The sequence below is a fragment of the Salvelinus namaycush genome, chromosome 1 (assembly GCF_016432855.1).
Source record: "Salvelinus namaycush isolate Seneca chromosome 1, SaNama_1.0, whole genome shotgun sequence".
Taxonomy (NCBI): Eukaryota; Metazoa; Chordata; class Actinopteri; order Salmoniformes; family Salmonidae; genus Salvelinus; species Salvelinus namaycush.
Window position 1 is genome coordinate 30,784,037 of NC_052307.1, and position 16,897 is coordinate 30,800,933.

At 42.5% G+C, this 16,897-nt stretch overlaps 1 protein-coding gene across 1 annotated transcript in view; it reads right to left on the minus strand.

The window, feature by feature from the left end:
- The window catches only part of zgc:63587 (uncharacterized protein LOC393431 homolog), a 43,208-nt gene that overhangs the window by 2,958 nt on the left and 23,353 nt on the right, over window positions 1–16,897 (minus strand). Inside the window, exons 8-11 of the mRNA XM_038978348.1 lie at window positions 7,789–7,890; window positions 6,885–7,030; window positions 4,085–4,168; window positions 3,898–3,955 (exon numbers count right to left, since the gene is read on the minus strand). Of these exons, the coding sequence (XP_038834276.1) occupies window positions 3,898–3,955; window positions 4,085–4,168; window positions 6,885–7,030; window positions 7,789–7,890 (390 nt within the window). The remainder of the gene's footprint in view (window positions 1–3,897; window positions 3,956–4,084; window positions 4,169–6,884; window positions 7,031–7,788; window positions 7,891–16,897) is intronic.

Here is a 16,897-nt window from a genome sequence, read left to right on the forward strand (position 1 = left end):
ACTGAAGGAATGCGATCAAACATAACACGTTGCTAAACTGATCTGGTATCCCAAACTGCTTTTCTACAGGAATGTGGGTCTGTGACTCTGCTTATAGGGTTACATCCCCAATTTGGTACTAGTGTTAAAAACTACACCACTACAAGTGCAAACACTTTAAGGGTCTTCAGAATTCAGCAAACAATGTGCCAATCTCTAAAGAATATTTTTCTGTTTGACTGAAAACCTCTTTCTTAACATCAGTTATTGAACATAAACCTTGAACACATAGTGTAGCTTCTTGCTAGCTGAATAGCAGTGCTCTCAGAACCACGTTGTGGAGTTGATAACATTATTTGAAGGTGCTGTATGGGTGAGGATCTACTGTTCCATGTGGGGTTAGGGTATCATGTGGACATTGTTTTTAAAGCAGAGCCACTACCGTTTATGCATTGCACTTTGTTCTTATTGTATTCAGATTGTTTTTATGCACTTTACTAACAGATGTATTTCACTTGATTGTGATTTAGACTGAACTTTACTTTATGGTGACTTCCCCCCCCTTACGGTGATTTGTCTCCTACATTATCCTATTTTAAACTTACAATTCGACAGAATAAACAACCCCAAATTAGTTTGTGTCCTGTGCTGGGTTTACCTTTGCCAGGCTACATATACAGTTGAAGTCAGAAGTTTACATACACTTAGGTTGGAGTCATTAAAACTCGTTTTTCAACCACTCCACTAATTTCTTGTTAACAAACTATAGTTTTGGCAAGGCGGTTAGGACATCTACTTTGTGCATGACACAAGTAATTTTTCAAACAGTTGTTTACAGACAGATTATTTCACTTATAATTCACTGTATCGCAATTCCAGTGGGTCAGAAGTTCACATACACTAAGTTGACTGAGCCTTTAAGCAGCTTGGAAAATTCCAGAAAATGATGTCATGGCTTCAGAAGCTTCTGATAGGCTAATTCACATCATTTGAGTCAATTGGAGGTGTACCTGTGGATGTATTTCAAGGCCTACCTTCAAACCCAGTGGCTCTTTGCTTGACATCATGGCAATCAAAAGAAATCAGGCAAGACCTCAGAAAAAAAATTGTAGACCTCCACAAGTCTGGTTCATCCTTGGGAGCAATTTCCAAACACCTGAAGGTACCACGTTTATCTGTTTAAACAATAGTACTCAAGTATAAACACCATGGGACCACGCAGCTGTCATACCACTCAGGAAGGAGACGCGTTCTGTTTCCTAGAGATGAACGTACTTTGGTGCGAAAAGTGCAAATCAATCCCAGAACAATAGCAAAGGACCTTGTGAAGATGCTGGAGGAAACAGGTACAAAAGTATCTATATCCACAGTAAAACGAGTCCTATATCGACATAACCTGAAAGGCCGCTCAGCAAGGAAGAAGCCACTGCTCCAAAATCGCCATAAAAAAGCCAGACTACGGTTTGCAACTGCACATGGGGACAAAGATTGTACTTTTTGGAGAAATGTCCTCTAGTCTGATGCAACAAAAATAGAACTGTTTGGCCATAATGACCATCGTTATGTTTGGAGGAAAAAGGGGGAAGCTTGCAAGCTGAAGAACACCATCCCAACCGTGAAGCACGGGGGTGGCAGCATCATGTTGTGGGGGTGATGTGCTGCAGGAGGGACTGGTGCACTTCACAAAATAGATGGCGTCATGAGGAAGGACAATTATGTGGATATATTGAAGCAACATTTCAAGACATCAGTCAGGAAGTTAAAGCTTGGTTGCAAATGGGTCTTCCAAATGGACAATGACCCCAAGCATACATCCAAAGTTGTGGCAAAATGGCTTAAGGACAACAAAGTCAAGGTATTGGAGTGGCCATCACAAAGCTCTGACCTCAATCCTATAGAAAATGTGTGGGCAGAACTGAAAAAGCGTGTGCGAGCAAGAAGGCCTACAAACATGACTCAGTTACACCTGTCCCCCACCCTGACTGTTGGTTCATCATGCAGAGGCTGTAGATAAGCCAGATTTAGACATTGCATGTAATTTAACAGTGCTATTTCACGCCATGCTGTTCATATAAATAATTTATTATAATTTACCGGTTTCTCTCAGTTATGTATCTCGGAAAAGGGGAGTGGTTTTAGTCCGCAAATCTCGGTAACCGGGTTCCCGCAATTCAACCCTGTACAAAACCAATCTGATTTTACATAAGGACACAGCCCCCACCAGCAGCACAGCCAGTACACACCCTGTATACAATATTCTATACATCGCCTGGCCTGGCTTATTCCACCACTTAACTGGACATTAAGTCAGATATGTCATATCCTGCACAGACATGTTTACTAACAGCTCTAATTGCACCCCACCCCACCCTGTTCTCTCTATACATCGCCATGGGAATACAAACAGGCCAATCAGAGGCAATCAGGAAGAAGAGGGTAATTTATTATTTTCTTACAAATCACTGCTTCCACAGTTTAGAACGTAAACAATGTAAACCAAGATGGCCAAAAAGGGTAGAAGCCAGGTTAGGTCCCAGCAAAATAATAGTGGAGGACGCCATACTGGTAAAACATCTGCTTATCACAATAATTCAAACGAAATGCCAAGAAAACTGTAGGCTATTACAATATTATTTGTCATTACCGCATGTCAGAGGCATGAAACATTTACAAATGGTCTTGAAAATAGGTGGTATACGCTCCAAAATGCGATGTGGTTCAATGCGAACACTGACATTTTGCCAAGGCAGAGATGAGTGGCCGACACCGAGACACGCGCAGACAGCAGTTAACGCTGATTGACAATAGCTGAATGTCATTACACTTTGTGGTGTTTTGTGTAACAGATCTCTCTTTCCATTCACCAAGTTTGGAGGCTGGAAATACGTTGCGAGTGGATGAACGTGCTCAGGTAGCCTAGTAAAGGAGAGTGGGGTAAGTTGAGCCAAAGGGGTAAGTTGAATTACCCTTGTTTCTAGGAAACCATACACAAAATGTATCAATTGACCAAATATTTAAGTCGAGGTCATCATTTCACGGAGTCTGTGAACGAAGATTACCACATGGAAGAAGTGGTAAGCAAGTAAGGTCCAAAACCAGATTTTTACCAAGTCAAATGAATGTATTGTGTTAAAGTTTTCATGATGCTTGTATCTAAACGTAGATCATTTTAAGATTGTTCTATACATCAGTTGGGGTCTCTATAATCTTCAATATGAGGTCATAAACCTAGCATGAAAGTGCATCCTTGTAGCTGTGTGTGCTACAGTCAAAATGTTTGCCTTGGGGTAAGTTGAGCCAATGGCCATGGGGTAAGTTGAGCAAATTTAAGTGTGTTCTTCCTGGGCATAATGCATGGCATTATCTGGGATATGAAGTAAAAACAGGACCTGTGTTTAAAAAAGTACAAAGTGTTAGGTGTTAAGCCTGTTTAAAATATGCTTAAAATGGTTCAAAGACAAAAAAGCGATTGTGATTGTGTTGAATTTTCTTTGTAAATTAAGATAGACATGGTTTTAAAAAGGTAGAGGTAATATTTTATTCAGTACATACATTTGTAGGCGGCTTAACGTACCGTCCCGTGGCTCAACTTACCCCATTAATTTATTACCTAGGACCTAGTTAACCCTATGAGAGCATCCTATGACCTAGTTAACCCGATGAGAGCATCCTAGAACCTAGTTAACCCTATGAGAGCATCCTAGGACCTAGTTAACCCTCCCTATGAGAGCATCCTAGGACCTAGTTAACCCTCCCTATGAGAGCATCCTAGGACCTAGTTAACCCTCCCTATGAGAGCATCCTAGGACCTAGTTAACCCTCCCTATGAGAGCATCCTAGGACCTAGTTAACCCTATGAGAGCATCCTAGGACCTAGTTAACCCTATGAGAGCATCCAGTGCTGCAGTAGCTACTCACCTCAGCCTCCTTCTGCAGGAGAATCTGGTCTTTGTCCATCATATCCTCCTCCACAGCTCTGTAGGGAATGTTTAAGGGAACATATTAACTACTGTAATATGTTAGAGTAGTCTCAGCCCAGAGAGAGAGTGTGTGTGTGTGTGTGCGTGTGTGTGTGAGATAGAAACACTGCAGATAGGAGACTGACCTGCCAGGTCTCTTCAGTCTCTCTGAACGGAAGTTCTCGTAGTGCAGGTCCTGAGTGACCTCCTGGAGGTCCTGCATGTGGGTGCTGGAAACACACACAACCATCACACATTTCAATATCACAATTTGGCTTGTGCAAACCCCCATAAAACCCACTAGACTAGACTACTACACTGAGCAACAGATGGACAGACTTGAAGTTCTCTGTTCAACCACTAAGCGGGAGTATAGTAATACATATCCAACATAAGTAAGAGCATAAGAGCATGCATATATTACTTTTGCATTTACTCTAAATCAGGGGTACACCAAATAAAAATGTGATTCACATTTTTTTCTTTCTCCACATTTTCAAACATATATATTTTCCAACGGGGCTATACATTTGGGTGAGTTTTTTCTTTCGCCTGAGTAGCCTCGTTTTACTGCCAAAAATACAATTAAACCATCTAGTGTTCAGTGAAATAACAACACAATGTCAAATACAGGTAGCCTAGTCAAATAATTAACATCCAATCACATTAACTGTTACTCTCTCGCGGGAATTCCACGAACGGTCCGTGTGTAGCCAAACGTAGCTGCTGCTCATTCCGTTTGCTCGAAAATTGATAAATTGTTTAAAAAAAGTAAGGCCCGTGTCCATAGAGACACATACCAGCTCTACTGGTAGAACTGCTACTACCAGCAGTACTACACCTGTCGACAACACAAGTTGATCTGCTTCCACGAGTACATCCAATGCTAGCATCAGTAATTCTACATTTGTTGTTAGCACAGCTAGCATGGACACTGACAGTTGTGAATCTGACGCAGCCGAAGAGCTACTGCCTCCTTACCTGGGAAAGCACCGAACAGACAGGGACGTTGGACCATCGAAGAGGCACAAATAAGATGAGAACTACATTGATTGGGGGTTCACTTATATTGGGAGTAGTGCCTTCTCTCAGCCAGTGTGTTGTATGTGCAAAAGTACTGCTTCACAACTCGATGAAACCTTCACTCTTGCGCAGACATTTAGAAACAAAACATGCCAATTTAAAAAATAAGCCACGGGACTTTTTTGAGCGAGAATTAAGACGACTTTCAAGTAGTAAGACATGTACAAAAGCAACAGATACCATTAAAAAGAAGGGGCTAGAAGCGTCTTATATGGTGGTACTGAGTGGCTAGGTCAGGCAAGCCCCATACTATTGTGGAGAACTTCATTCTTCCTGCTGCCGCGGATATGGCTGGAACAATGCTGGGGGGAAAGGCCCAAAAAACTATACAGACAATGCCTTCATCAAACAACACTGTTTCACGACGTATCAGTGACATGGCAGGAGATGTTTCGAAACAATTACTGCTTCGCATACAAGCCAGTGAATTCTATGCGTTACAGCTGGATGAGTCAACAGACGTGGCGGGCCTGGCACAGCTCCTGGTATATGTCCGTTACGTTTATGGGGGGTGAATTAAGGAAAACATCTTCTTCTGGAAACCAGGAGAGGATATTTTTTAAGTACTGGACAGCTTTGTGACATCAAATGGACTTTGGTGGTCAAGATGTGTTGGTATCTGTACTGATGGCGCAAAAGCCATGACAGGGAGACATAGTGGAGTGGTAACGTGCATGCAAGCAGTTACTCCCGACGCCACTTGGGTACACAGCAGAATTCACCGAGAGGCTCTTGCTACCAAGGGAATGCCTGACAGCTTGAAATATGTTTTGGACACTACAGTGAAAATGGTTCACCTTGTTAAAACAAGGCCCCTGAACTCTTGTGTATTTTCTGCACTATGCAATGATATGGGCAGTGACTATGTAACGCTTTTACAACATACAGAAGTGCGCTGGTTATCAAGGGGCAAAGTATTGACACGAGCTTAAAGTTTTCTTTACTGACCATGATTTTCACTCGTCTGACCACTTGCATGATGACGAGTTTCTCACACGACTGGCCTATCTGGGTGAAGTATTTTCTCGCCTGAATGATCTGAATCTAGGATTACAGGGACTCTCCGCAACTATATTCAATGTGCGGGACAAAATTGAGGCTATGATTAAGAAGTTGGAGCTCTTCTGTCTGCATTAACAAGGACAACACACAGGTCTTTCCATCACTGTATGATTTTTTGTATGCAAATGAACTCAAACTTACGGACAATGTCAAATGTGATATAGCGAAGCACCTGAGTGAGTTGGGTGCTCACTTACGCAAGTACTTTCCCGAAATGGATGACACAAACAACTGGATTCGTTATCCCTTTCATGCCCTGCCTCCAGTCCACTTACCGATATCTGAACAAGAGAGCCTCATCGAAATTGCAAGAAGCGGTTCTGTGAAAATTGAATTTAATCAGAAGCCACTGCCAGATTTCTGGATTGGGCTGCGCTCAGAGTACCCTGCCTTGGCAAATTGCGCTGTTAAAACACTGATGCCCTTTGCAACCACGTACCTATGTGAGAGTGGATTCTCGGCCCTCACTAGCATGACAACTAAATATAGGCACAGACAATAAGGTTTTATATGTAAGATGGTTAATTAAATAAAGAGCAAAATGATTGATTATTATTATTATATTATTATTTGTGCCCTGGTCCTATAAGAGCTCTTAGTCATTTCCCAAGAGCCGGGTTGTAACAAAACTCACACTCATTCGTATATTTAATAAATGTATTGTATAGTGTGTGTGTGGCAGGCTTACAATGATGGCAAAAAACAACATTTGAGAGTGCGCTGACCCTAGTGCTAGAGGGGGTACACAGCTGGAGGTTGAATGTTTGAAGGGGTACGCATTGCGTTGTCATGGTGACTTACACAAGCATGGTGCGTAGTTTGAGGAAGTCGTTGTGCTCGGGGTTCTCCACCTCTACGACCCCCCAGGGGTAGAGACGACCTCTGATCTTCTTTCCTTTCACCTCAATCAGCTGGTTTGAACCAATCACAGAAAACGGAATGCTCGCCTGAGAGAGGGAGACGAGAGGGGAGAGGGGGAGGAGTAGAGAGACATGGATGCAAGGGTAAAGAAGACAAGGGGATAGAAAGAGGATACAGAGTGGGAGGAGTGTGAAAACAGAGGGATGCAGAGATAGAGGGATCAGGGAAGGAGAGATAGGTGGAGAAGAGAATAGGAGAATGATGGTTATTGACGATGAGTGGAATCTACTAGAGCAGGGGTGTCCAACTCATTCCATGGAGGGCCTAGTGTCTGCTGCTTTTAGTTTTTTCCTTTCAATTAAGACCTCGACAACCAGGTGAGGGGAGTTCTTTGCTAATCAGTGACCTTAATTCATCAATCAAGTACAAGGGAGGAGCAAAAACCCACAGACATTCGGCGCTCCATGGAATGAGTTTCACACGTGTACGTACTAGAGTAAGGAAAAATGACTGGATCGTTTACGTTTGACATAAAGCCCATTCAAAAGATCAACGGGTCAGTTTCAATAGTATGATTCTCACCCATTCTAAAACCCAGTGGTTAAGAGAAAAATGACATAACAGTAGTTCTACGTCACTCCCAGTCCCATTCAGTAATGGTGTTTCTCCCTGAGTTTATTTCTCTTAGTTGGTGTTAGTATTTTTACATCCCAAATGGCACCCTATTCCCTTTATAGTGCACTACTTTCTTTTGACTAGGGCCCTTAGAACTCTGGTCAAAAGTAGTGCATTATATAGGGAGTAGTGTGCCATTTGGGACGCAATCTTTCTGTGTGTGTCGTACCTTCAGTATTCGTGTCTGCTCCTTGAATTCCTCATCCTCATCTGAGTCAGCGTCTGGCAGTTGGTAGATCCTGATGCCATGCTCTGCAATCTCATCCAGGATCTACCAATACAGAAACACACAGGATCAATACAGTCTTAACCCCGCCGTGACCTTATGACCTCTCACATTTCCTCAGGTCAATCCCCATCCGCTTCCCAGAGGAATAACTTGTCCCTAGGCGTTGATCTAAGGTCAGTGTTGCAATCTGTGCCTAAGGGCAACCTGTACCCGGAGGCCGGAGCCGCCCCCGAGCCCAGCAGCAATCCCTCTCATCTGAACCTTTCAGTTTTGGATGGCTGTCATGTTGGGCTGAGAGACAATCAATCCCACAGTAGGACATGAACATGCTCCCTCTGCAACATAATGAGACTGTCACTGCTGTCTGTTAGTCAGGCCTCTCCTCCCTCTGTTCTCGCTCTCCTCTCTTCTGTGTCACTGTTTCAGACATGGCCCAGCCTCCATGACAGGAGTGGGATTCTGGACATGCCATTTCTCTCTCCCTCTTGTTACTTCTAGTTTTACCCACTTGCCCCGGGGGAGCAGGGGGGGTGTCTAACAGTCATAAGAAAAGTTCTCCCCTCTCCTTTGTTCAACCCCCAGCGGTGAAGCAACAACACAAAGGCCTTTCTTCACCAGTATCTAGTGGACAGATGGAAATATTTATTATTTTATAAATCAAAAGGTGTATTTTTCTGTTTTCTCGAGAGCAAAATTGAATTAACAATGCATGAGTGTTGCATAAAGTGTTGTTTTCCTGACATTTTTGGGGACTTTCATGTAATCTATAAAGGACAGTATGGAGAGAGGCAGGAGTCCAGGATGTGAGAGCACATTTTTCCTGTAGAGCAGGCCACTGTTCCAGCTCCTGTTATGGCTGTGGGTTGTTTTCTCAGCGCGCTCAGAGCAGAGTGTGTGTGATAGGGTCTGTGTGGGGAGTGGAGGGTGTTGTTAAGGACCACATCTGAAAGCAAACAGACTTACGGGACCCGGAGGAGAGCGTGGCACAGGACCAGACCCTCTCCCCATCGCACACACATGCAAGTTCCCACACAGAACGGACAAGTATCAGTTTGGTGGGATAGGACTGGGAGTTTTGAGGAACATGACACAGAGGGGCAAAAAAAAAGGATTAGACACAACAGCAGGAAAAAAGTAACAAACAAAACTGGTTATGTAAAAAAAATCCACAGCTATGAGGAAAATGAAGAAACATGCAGAAAAACATGTTTTTGAATGTATCAGAGATGGGAGGGATACACAAGTAGCCTCCTGCAAAACCACAGATACGACAAACAATACACTCAACAACTAACTATCATAGCACAAGGATGAGAAGTGATATCAGTGGGAGATTTACGAGAGGGCTGGAGTTAGGAATTCACCTAAAAACAGAATGTTAAGTCATGGAATCCAACCACTCAACAGGTGTTTGGACATGTTTCCCAACCTGCTTAACCTAATAACTATTTACCTGGAATTTACACTACCATCTATTTACAGCAGCCTGACTTAACCAACCACACCTGTAATCACTAGCTTCAGCAGTGATGAGGTGTTCATACCACTGCCTGGTCTAAATACGTCTAAATTAGACAAATATAGCACACACAACCGATGCCATGTCAATTCTAGTTTTTATCCTATTTATACATCTTAACACTTTAAAGCAGGGATCATCAACTAGATTCAGTCGCGGGCCGATTTTATCTTGAGGGGTGTGGTGGTATGTGCCAGGCGCACCGGTTTGAGTGTGACAAGAACTGCAACGCTGCTGGGTTTTTCATGCTCAACAGTTTCCTGCGTGTATCAAGAATGGCCCAGCATCCAAAGGACATCCAGCCAACTTGACAACTGTGGGAAGCATTGGAGTCAATATAGGCCAGCATCCCTTTGGAACGCTTTCAAGTCCATGCCCTGAGAAATTGAAGCTGTTCTGAGGGCAAAAGGAGGTGCAACTCAATATTAGGAAGGTGTTCCTCATGTTTTGTCTATCTCTATTATGTGTAGGAATACTTTGGAACAGATTTCCTCAAATAAAATCACTTGGAGCTTATTTGCTGGTGTTTTTAGTCTTTCATGTCCAAAAATAAAACATTTAAAATAAATATATGTAACAGTGCCTTCAAAAGCATTCATACTCCTTGACTTATTCCACATTTTGTTGTGTTACAGCCTGAATTCAAAATTGATTCAATATTTTCTCCTCCATCTACACACCCCATAATGACAAAGTGAAAACATATTTTTAGAAATTTTAGCAAATGTATTAAAAATGAAATACAAAAATATCTCATTTACATAAGTATTCACACCCCTGAGTAAATACATGTTAGAATCACATTTGGCAGCTATTACAGCTGTGAGTCTTTCTGGGTAAGTCTCTAAGAGCTTTGCACACCTGGATTGTACTTTTTTTTTTTTTTTTAATTCCAAGCTCTGTCAAGTTGGTTGTTGATCATTGCTAGTCAGCCATTTTCAAGTCTTGCCATAGATTTTCAAGCCGATATAAGTCAAAACTGTAATTAGGCCACTCAGGAACAATCAATGTCATCTTGGTAACAACTCCAGTGTATATCTGGCCTTTTGTTTTAGGTTATTGTCCTGCTGAAAGGTGAATTTGAAAGCAGACTGAACAAGGTTTTCCTCTAGGATCTTGCCTGTGGTTAGCTCCATTTCCATTTATTTTTATCCCAATAAACTCCCTAGTCCTTGCCGATGACACGCATACCCATAACATGATGCAGCTACCACCATGCTTGAAAACATGAAGAGTGGTACTCAGTGATGCATTGTGTTGGATTTGCCCCAAATGTAATGCTTTGTATTCAGGACATAAAGTACATTTCTTTGCCACATCTTTTGCAGTTTTACTTTTACTTATTTACTTTACTTAGTGCCTTATTGCAAACAATATGCATGTTTTGGAATATTTGTATTCTGTACAGCCTTCCTTCTTTTCATTTAGGCTAGTATTGTGGCGTAACTACAATATTGTTGATCCATCCTCAGTTTTCTCCCATCACAGCCATTAAACTCTAACAGTTTTAAGGTCACCATTGGCCTAATGGTGAAATCCCTGAGCGGTTTCCTTGCTCTCCGGCAACTGAGTTAGGAATGACGCCGGTATCTTTGTAGTGACTGGGTGTATTGATACACCATGCTCAACTGGATATTCAATGTCTGCTTTTTTTTTTACCCATCTAGCAATCGGTGCCCTTCTTTGCAAAGCTTTGGAAAACCTACCTGGTCTTTGTGGTTGAATCTGTGTTTGAAATTCATTGCTTGTCTGAGGGACCTTACAGATAATTGTATGCGTGGGGTACAGAAAGTGATAAAAAAAGAATGTTAAACACTATTATTGCACACAGTCAGACCATGCAACTTATTATGTGACTTGTTTAGCAAATTTGTACTCCTGAACTTATTAAGGCTTGCCATAACAACAGTATTGAATACTTCTTCACTAAAGACATTTCAGCTTTTCATTTTTAATTACTTTATAAAAATTCCTAAAAACATATTTCCACTTTGACATTATGGGATATTGTGTGTAGGCCAGTAACACAAAATCTTGACCATGCTCTTACACCAACCTCTCTCCTTACTGTCTAGCTAGCCTGCTGATTACAGTTCTGTGCTGTAATTGGCAGAGAGAAAGGGAATATGGGGTCAATTTTTTGACCCTCCGCCTCACTCTCTTAGTCTGTCTATCTCTCTCTGCCTCTCCTTCTGTGTCTGTTTCTCTGCCTCTCTTTCTATCTGCCTAGCCCTCTCTCTCTGCCTCCCACTTTACCTCTCTCTCTCTCTCTCGCTGTGTTTGAGTTGGCAGGTCAGGTCTCTAGTAACAATGGCACAAAGGGCTCTTCCTCAGTATTAATTAGAAAAGTGAGAGCCTCTGATTTGAAGGCTTAATTTGTTTTGATACGTGTTATCAAATGACTGTGTGTTAGTGGAGGCGGAGGAGGTGGAAAAATTCCCCTTGGGGGTAATAAACAATAAGGGTGGGGAGAGACATTCTTACTTTATGGGGTATTATGGAGGCAGTGGATATGAGAAGTTTAAAAACAATGCTTGTGTCCCAAATGGCATCCTATTCCCTATATAGTGCACTACTTCTGACCAGAGCCCTATATGCAATATGCAACAATACAAAATACTTTAGTTCCTTTAGCATCACGTCCAATATAGCACTCTTCTATATTTAATATAGGGACAGAGGGAACATTGAGTCATTTAGGTCAAGTAAGCCTCCAACCACACTAACAGAAGCAATACGCCTGTTTCTCACTACAAACCCCTTATTACAAGGGGTTACACCAGCGAATAACACAATACAATAATATTTTCATATGGTTTACTCATAAACATAACCTCAAAGTAAACCCAGTATGAAAAACACCCACAACGGAGTATGACTATCATAGCCACAAACCAGTTGAAAAACAGCCACAAACACACAGCTGGGTTAAGTGTTACTCCAACACATTACACCTAGCTACAGTACGAGTACAAATGGCCACAGACCATAAGTGTTTGTAGCTAAACAGTCCCAAACTCTGTGGCAGTTACCATTATGGCACCCTATTCCCTATGGGCTCTGGTCAAAAGTAGTGCACTATAAAGGGCATAGGGTACCATTTGGGAGATATCCTGTGTAATCAGTTACAGACCACAGCCCTGTCTGTCCACCTGGCACTGCTCCTGGTCTGACTCAGCAGAAACAGCCTGTTCAGGTCTGTCATTGTGGACTGTTTGTCCCCACTAAACAACTAGTCCACCAGGGAACAATACTTGGAAGTGAAAATATACACTGAAGCAAAGTCTAATGAAATCAACAATGCAAAGCGAAAAAGCTCAATGAGAAAAACAATCGAATGGCATCTTATCGACCCGGGGCGAGGAGGGCAAGGCATTGGGAGCCCAGAGAGCTCACCAAGTCTATGCTGGGAACCTTGATATAAGCTTTATGTAACATTACAGACCAAAGCCTCTAGAGCCACTGTAAAAAAGCTATCCAATACACAATGAAGTTGACAACAACATAATAATAACATATTAGAACAGATTAATAATAACAACAAATGGATTATTGTTTTGTTTTACAACTGACTGGGCTCACACACATTACACATCTAACAGTGGGTGGACAAAACGCTGACTCCTTGTTAGATCCCACTAGGTCCCTCACTCAAAAACAACTTTAATTCAAAACTGAATTTGTTAACTTTAAATCCAAAATGATTTAGTCTTTCCAGGAAATGTCATGAGACTAACCCTCCTGCTGCCCCCATGGAGTCAGCGGGTGTGACAGAGCCCCAACAATACTCACTCTGAGGGGAGCAGACTGAGGGTGTTAGACCCCAACACCACTCCCTCCACACACACAGAGACAGAGAGACAGAGAGAGACAGAGAGAGAGAGAGAGAGAACCCCACCCTTTCAACATTACACAACTAGCCTCTCTGACTCCATGTCCCTGCTTCATCTATAGCCCCCATGGACCCTTACCCCTGGGCCTAGGAAGCTCCAGGTAATCCTGTAGGAATCATATACTCAGACATAAGGCTCTGGTCAAAAGTATTGCACTATATAGGGAATAGGGTGCCATCTGGGACACATCCTCATACAGACATCCTGATGCCTGCACCATACTCTAGCTGCCCAGACAGTAATGTACTGTAGCATGCAGGTGTACAGGTGCCCAGGCTAACAGAGCTCCTCACAGCTCTGCCTTGGAAAACAAAGTAGCTTTCTTATTTCTTTCACATTAGAAATGAAAGCGGTGAAGCAACGAGTGACTCGTTCTGAAAGAGCACTTAAACAAAGACATCAAATCGGCATTCCTGACCTAGTCACTGGACCATTAGAGCCGAGGTCCTTCCTGTAATTACTGTACCAGGCAGACTGGACAGGCCCTGGTGGGTCTGCCCAGCCAGGGGGCATGGGAGTGGAGGGGGGCAGACAGTTACCAAGGTAACTGCTGGGATTAACGCTTAATATAAAAAAGGCAACGGAATTAAAGTGCACCCCCTCCCCCTTCTCGACTGATCCAGACCACCCACCTCAACCTATGATCACAGAGAGTGAAGGAGAGTACAATACACACAGTATTAATTAAGCCATGTCGTAATGTACTGTTATTATGCTATAATCACCAAAGACCATGTCAGTTTAAGAGTTTGAAAGGGGTCTGGTCTGTCTGGTTCTGGTTGTCACAGTGCAGTTTCACAGTTTCAAAAGAGGTTGAACATAAATGTTTTACAATCAAAGAAGAAACTTTTAAAGTAGTATCATTACTTATATTATTAGTCTCTTAAACTAATAAAGAGATTGTGTCTTTCTTTAGAAGGGGTGTCGGGCAGGTCACTTCAGACGGTGACCGTAAGATGTTCCAAATGCAAGGAAACTGGCTGTTATCTCACTGTAAAAGGCCTGTTCCTAATCCACTCCTGAAGAGGTATTTGTGTGTTGAAGTCATTTTCTCTCCATGGAGGGAAACATATATTTATTGTTTTAAATTCTGCAGAAGCGCAGGCATGCCCTGGCACAATGACTGCACTAGGGCAGAAAAATAAATACACCTGCGTCCCAGGGAGGAAAGGGACTGGGCAACGACCACACAGACACACACACACAGCAGAGAGGGCTGAGTAAGGATGAGGTCATCATCACTGTTCACCAAGTATTTGTGATGGAAAATACCCATTAGAAGCTTAGAGGTGAACGAGAAACAGTGCAGGACTTGAGGAGGCAATACAAGGTATTTGGCTAACTCCACCACTGAATGCTAGTATCCAGATCATTGAGGCTAATGCTAGGCTAAGACAACTAAAGTGTATGTAGGACTGACTGGCTAGCTATACCTTAGCAGTTCGCTGACTAGCTAACTGTACTCCACTGCAACTGTATGAGCCTGGAGACTGAGGTACACTAAGCTACCAGCATAGGTGCCTGAGCAATGGAGCAAACGGAGCAGCTGCACCCCCACTTTCAAAATAGGGGTGTAAACATGTTTTTGCACCTCCACTTTTTTACCAGAAAATTATCATGATCCATTGAGTAATTTGTGATTAGTAATGTTTTGAGCTACTCTGTATTACTCCGGTATTAGTTACAGTTGAAGTCAGAAGTTTACATACACCTTAGCCAAATACATTTAAACTCAGTTTTTCACAATTCCAGACATTTAATCCTAGTACAAATTCCCTGTCTTAGGTCAGTTAGGATCACCATTTTATTTTAAGAATGTGAAATGTCAGAATAATAGTAGAGAGAATTATTTATTTCAGATTTGATTTATTTCATCACATTCCCAGTGGGTCAGAAGTTTACATACACTCAATTAGTATTTGGTAGCATTGCCTTTAAATTGTTGAACTTGGGTCAAACGTTTCGGGTAGCCTTCCACAAGCCTCCCACAATAAGTTGGGTGAATTTTGGCCCATTCCTCCTAACAGAGCTGGTGTAACTGAGTCAGGTTTCTAGGCATCCTTGCTCGTACATGCTTTTTCAGTTCTGCCCACACATTTTCTATAGGATTGAGGTCAGGGCTTTGTGATGGCCACTCCAATACCTTGACTTTGTTGTCCTTAAGCCATTTTGCCACAACTTTGGATGTATGCTTGGGGTCATTGTTCATTTGGAAGACCCATTTGCAACCAAGCTTTAACTTCCTGACTGATGTCTTGAGATGTTGCTTCAATATATCCACATAATTTTAATTCCTCATGATGCCATCTATTTTGTGAAGTGCACCAGTCCCTCCTGCAGCACATCACCCCCACAACATGATGCTGCCACCCCCGTGCTTCACGATTGGGATGGTGTTCTTCGGCTTGCAAGCCTCCCCCTTTTTCCTCCAAACATAACGATGGTCACTATGGCCAAACTGTTCTATTTTTGTTTCATCAGACCAGAGGACATTTCTCCAACAAGTACAATCTTTGTCCCCATGTGCAGTTGCAAACCGCAGTCTGGCTTTTTTATGGCGGTTTTGGAGCAGTGTGTCACGCCCTGACCTTAGAGATCCTTTTTATGTCTCTATTTTGGTTCGGTCAGGGCGTGAGTTGGGGTGGGCATTCTATGTCTTGGTTCTATGTGGTCTATTTCTATGTGTTTGGCCGGGTGTGGTTCTCAATCAGAGGCAGCTGTCTAGCATTGTCTCTGATTGAGAACCATACTTAGGCTGCCCTTTTCCCTCTTTCTGTGTGGGATCTTGTTCTTTGTTTGTGTGCCGCTAGGTTGCACGACGTAGCTGTTCGGTCGTCGTAATCTTTATTGTTTTGTTGTGTCGTAGTTTCACTTCGTGATTAAAATTATGTGGAACTCAAAGAACGCTGCGCCTTGGTCTCATTCTTCCCAGGACGATCGTTACACAGTGGCTTCTTCCTTGCTGAGCGGCCTTTCAGATTATGTTGATATAGGACTCGTTTTACTGTGGATATAGATACTTTTGTACCTGTTTCCTCCAGCATCTTCACAAGGTCCTTTGCTGTTGTTCTGGGATTGATTTGCACTTTTCGCACCAAAGTACATTCATCTCTAGGAGAGTACATTCATCCATCCTGAGCGGTATGACGGCTGCGTGGTCCCATGTTTATACTTGCGTACTATTGTCTGTACAGATGAAGATGGTAACTTCAGGCGTTTGGAAATTGCTCCCAAGGATGAACCAGACTTGTGGAGGTCTTTTTTCTGAGATCTTTGCTGATTTCTTTTGATTTTGCCATGATGTCAAGCAAAGAGGCACTGAGTTTGAAGGTAGGCCTTGAAACACATCCACAGGTACACCTCCAATTGACTCAAATGATGTCAATTAGCCTATCAGAAGCTTCTGAAGCCATGATCATTTTCTGGAATTTTCCAAGCTGTTTAAAAGGCACAGTTAACTTAGTGTATGTAAACATCTGACCCACTGGAATTGTGATACAGTGAATTATAAGTGAAATAATCTGTCTGTAAACAATTGCTGGAAAAATGTATTGTGTCATGCACAAAGTAGATGTCCGAACCGTTTCTTGTTAACAAGAAATGTGTGTAGTGGTTGAAAATACGAGTTTTAATGACT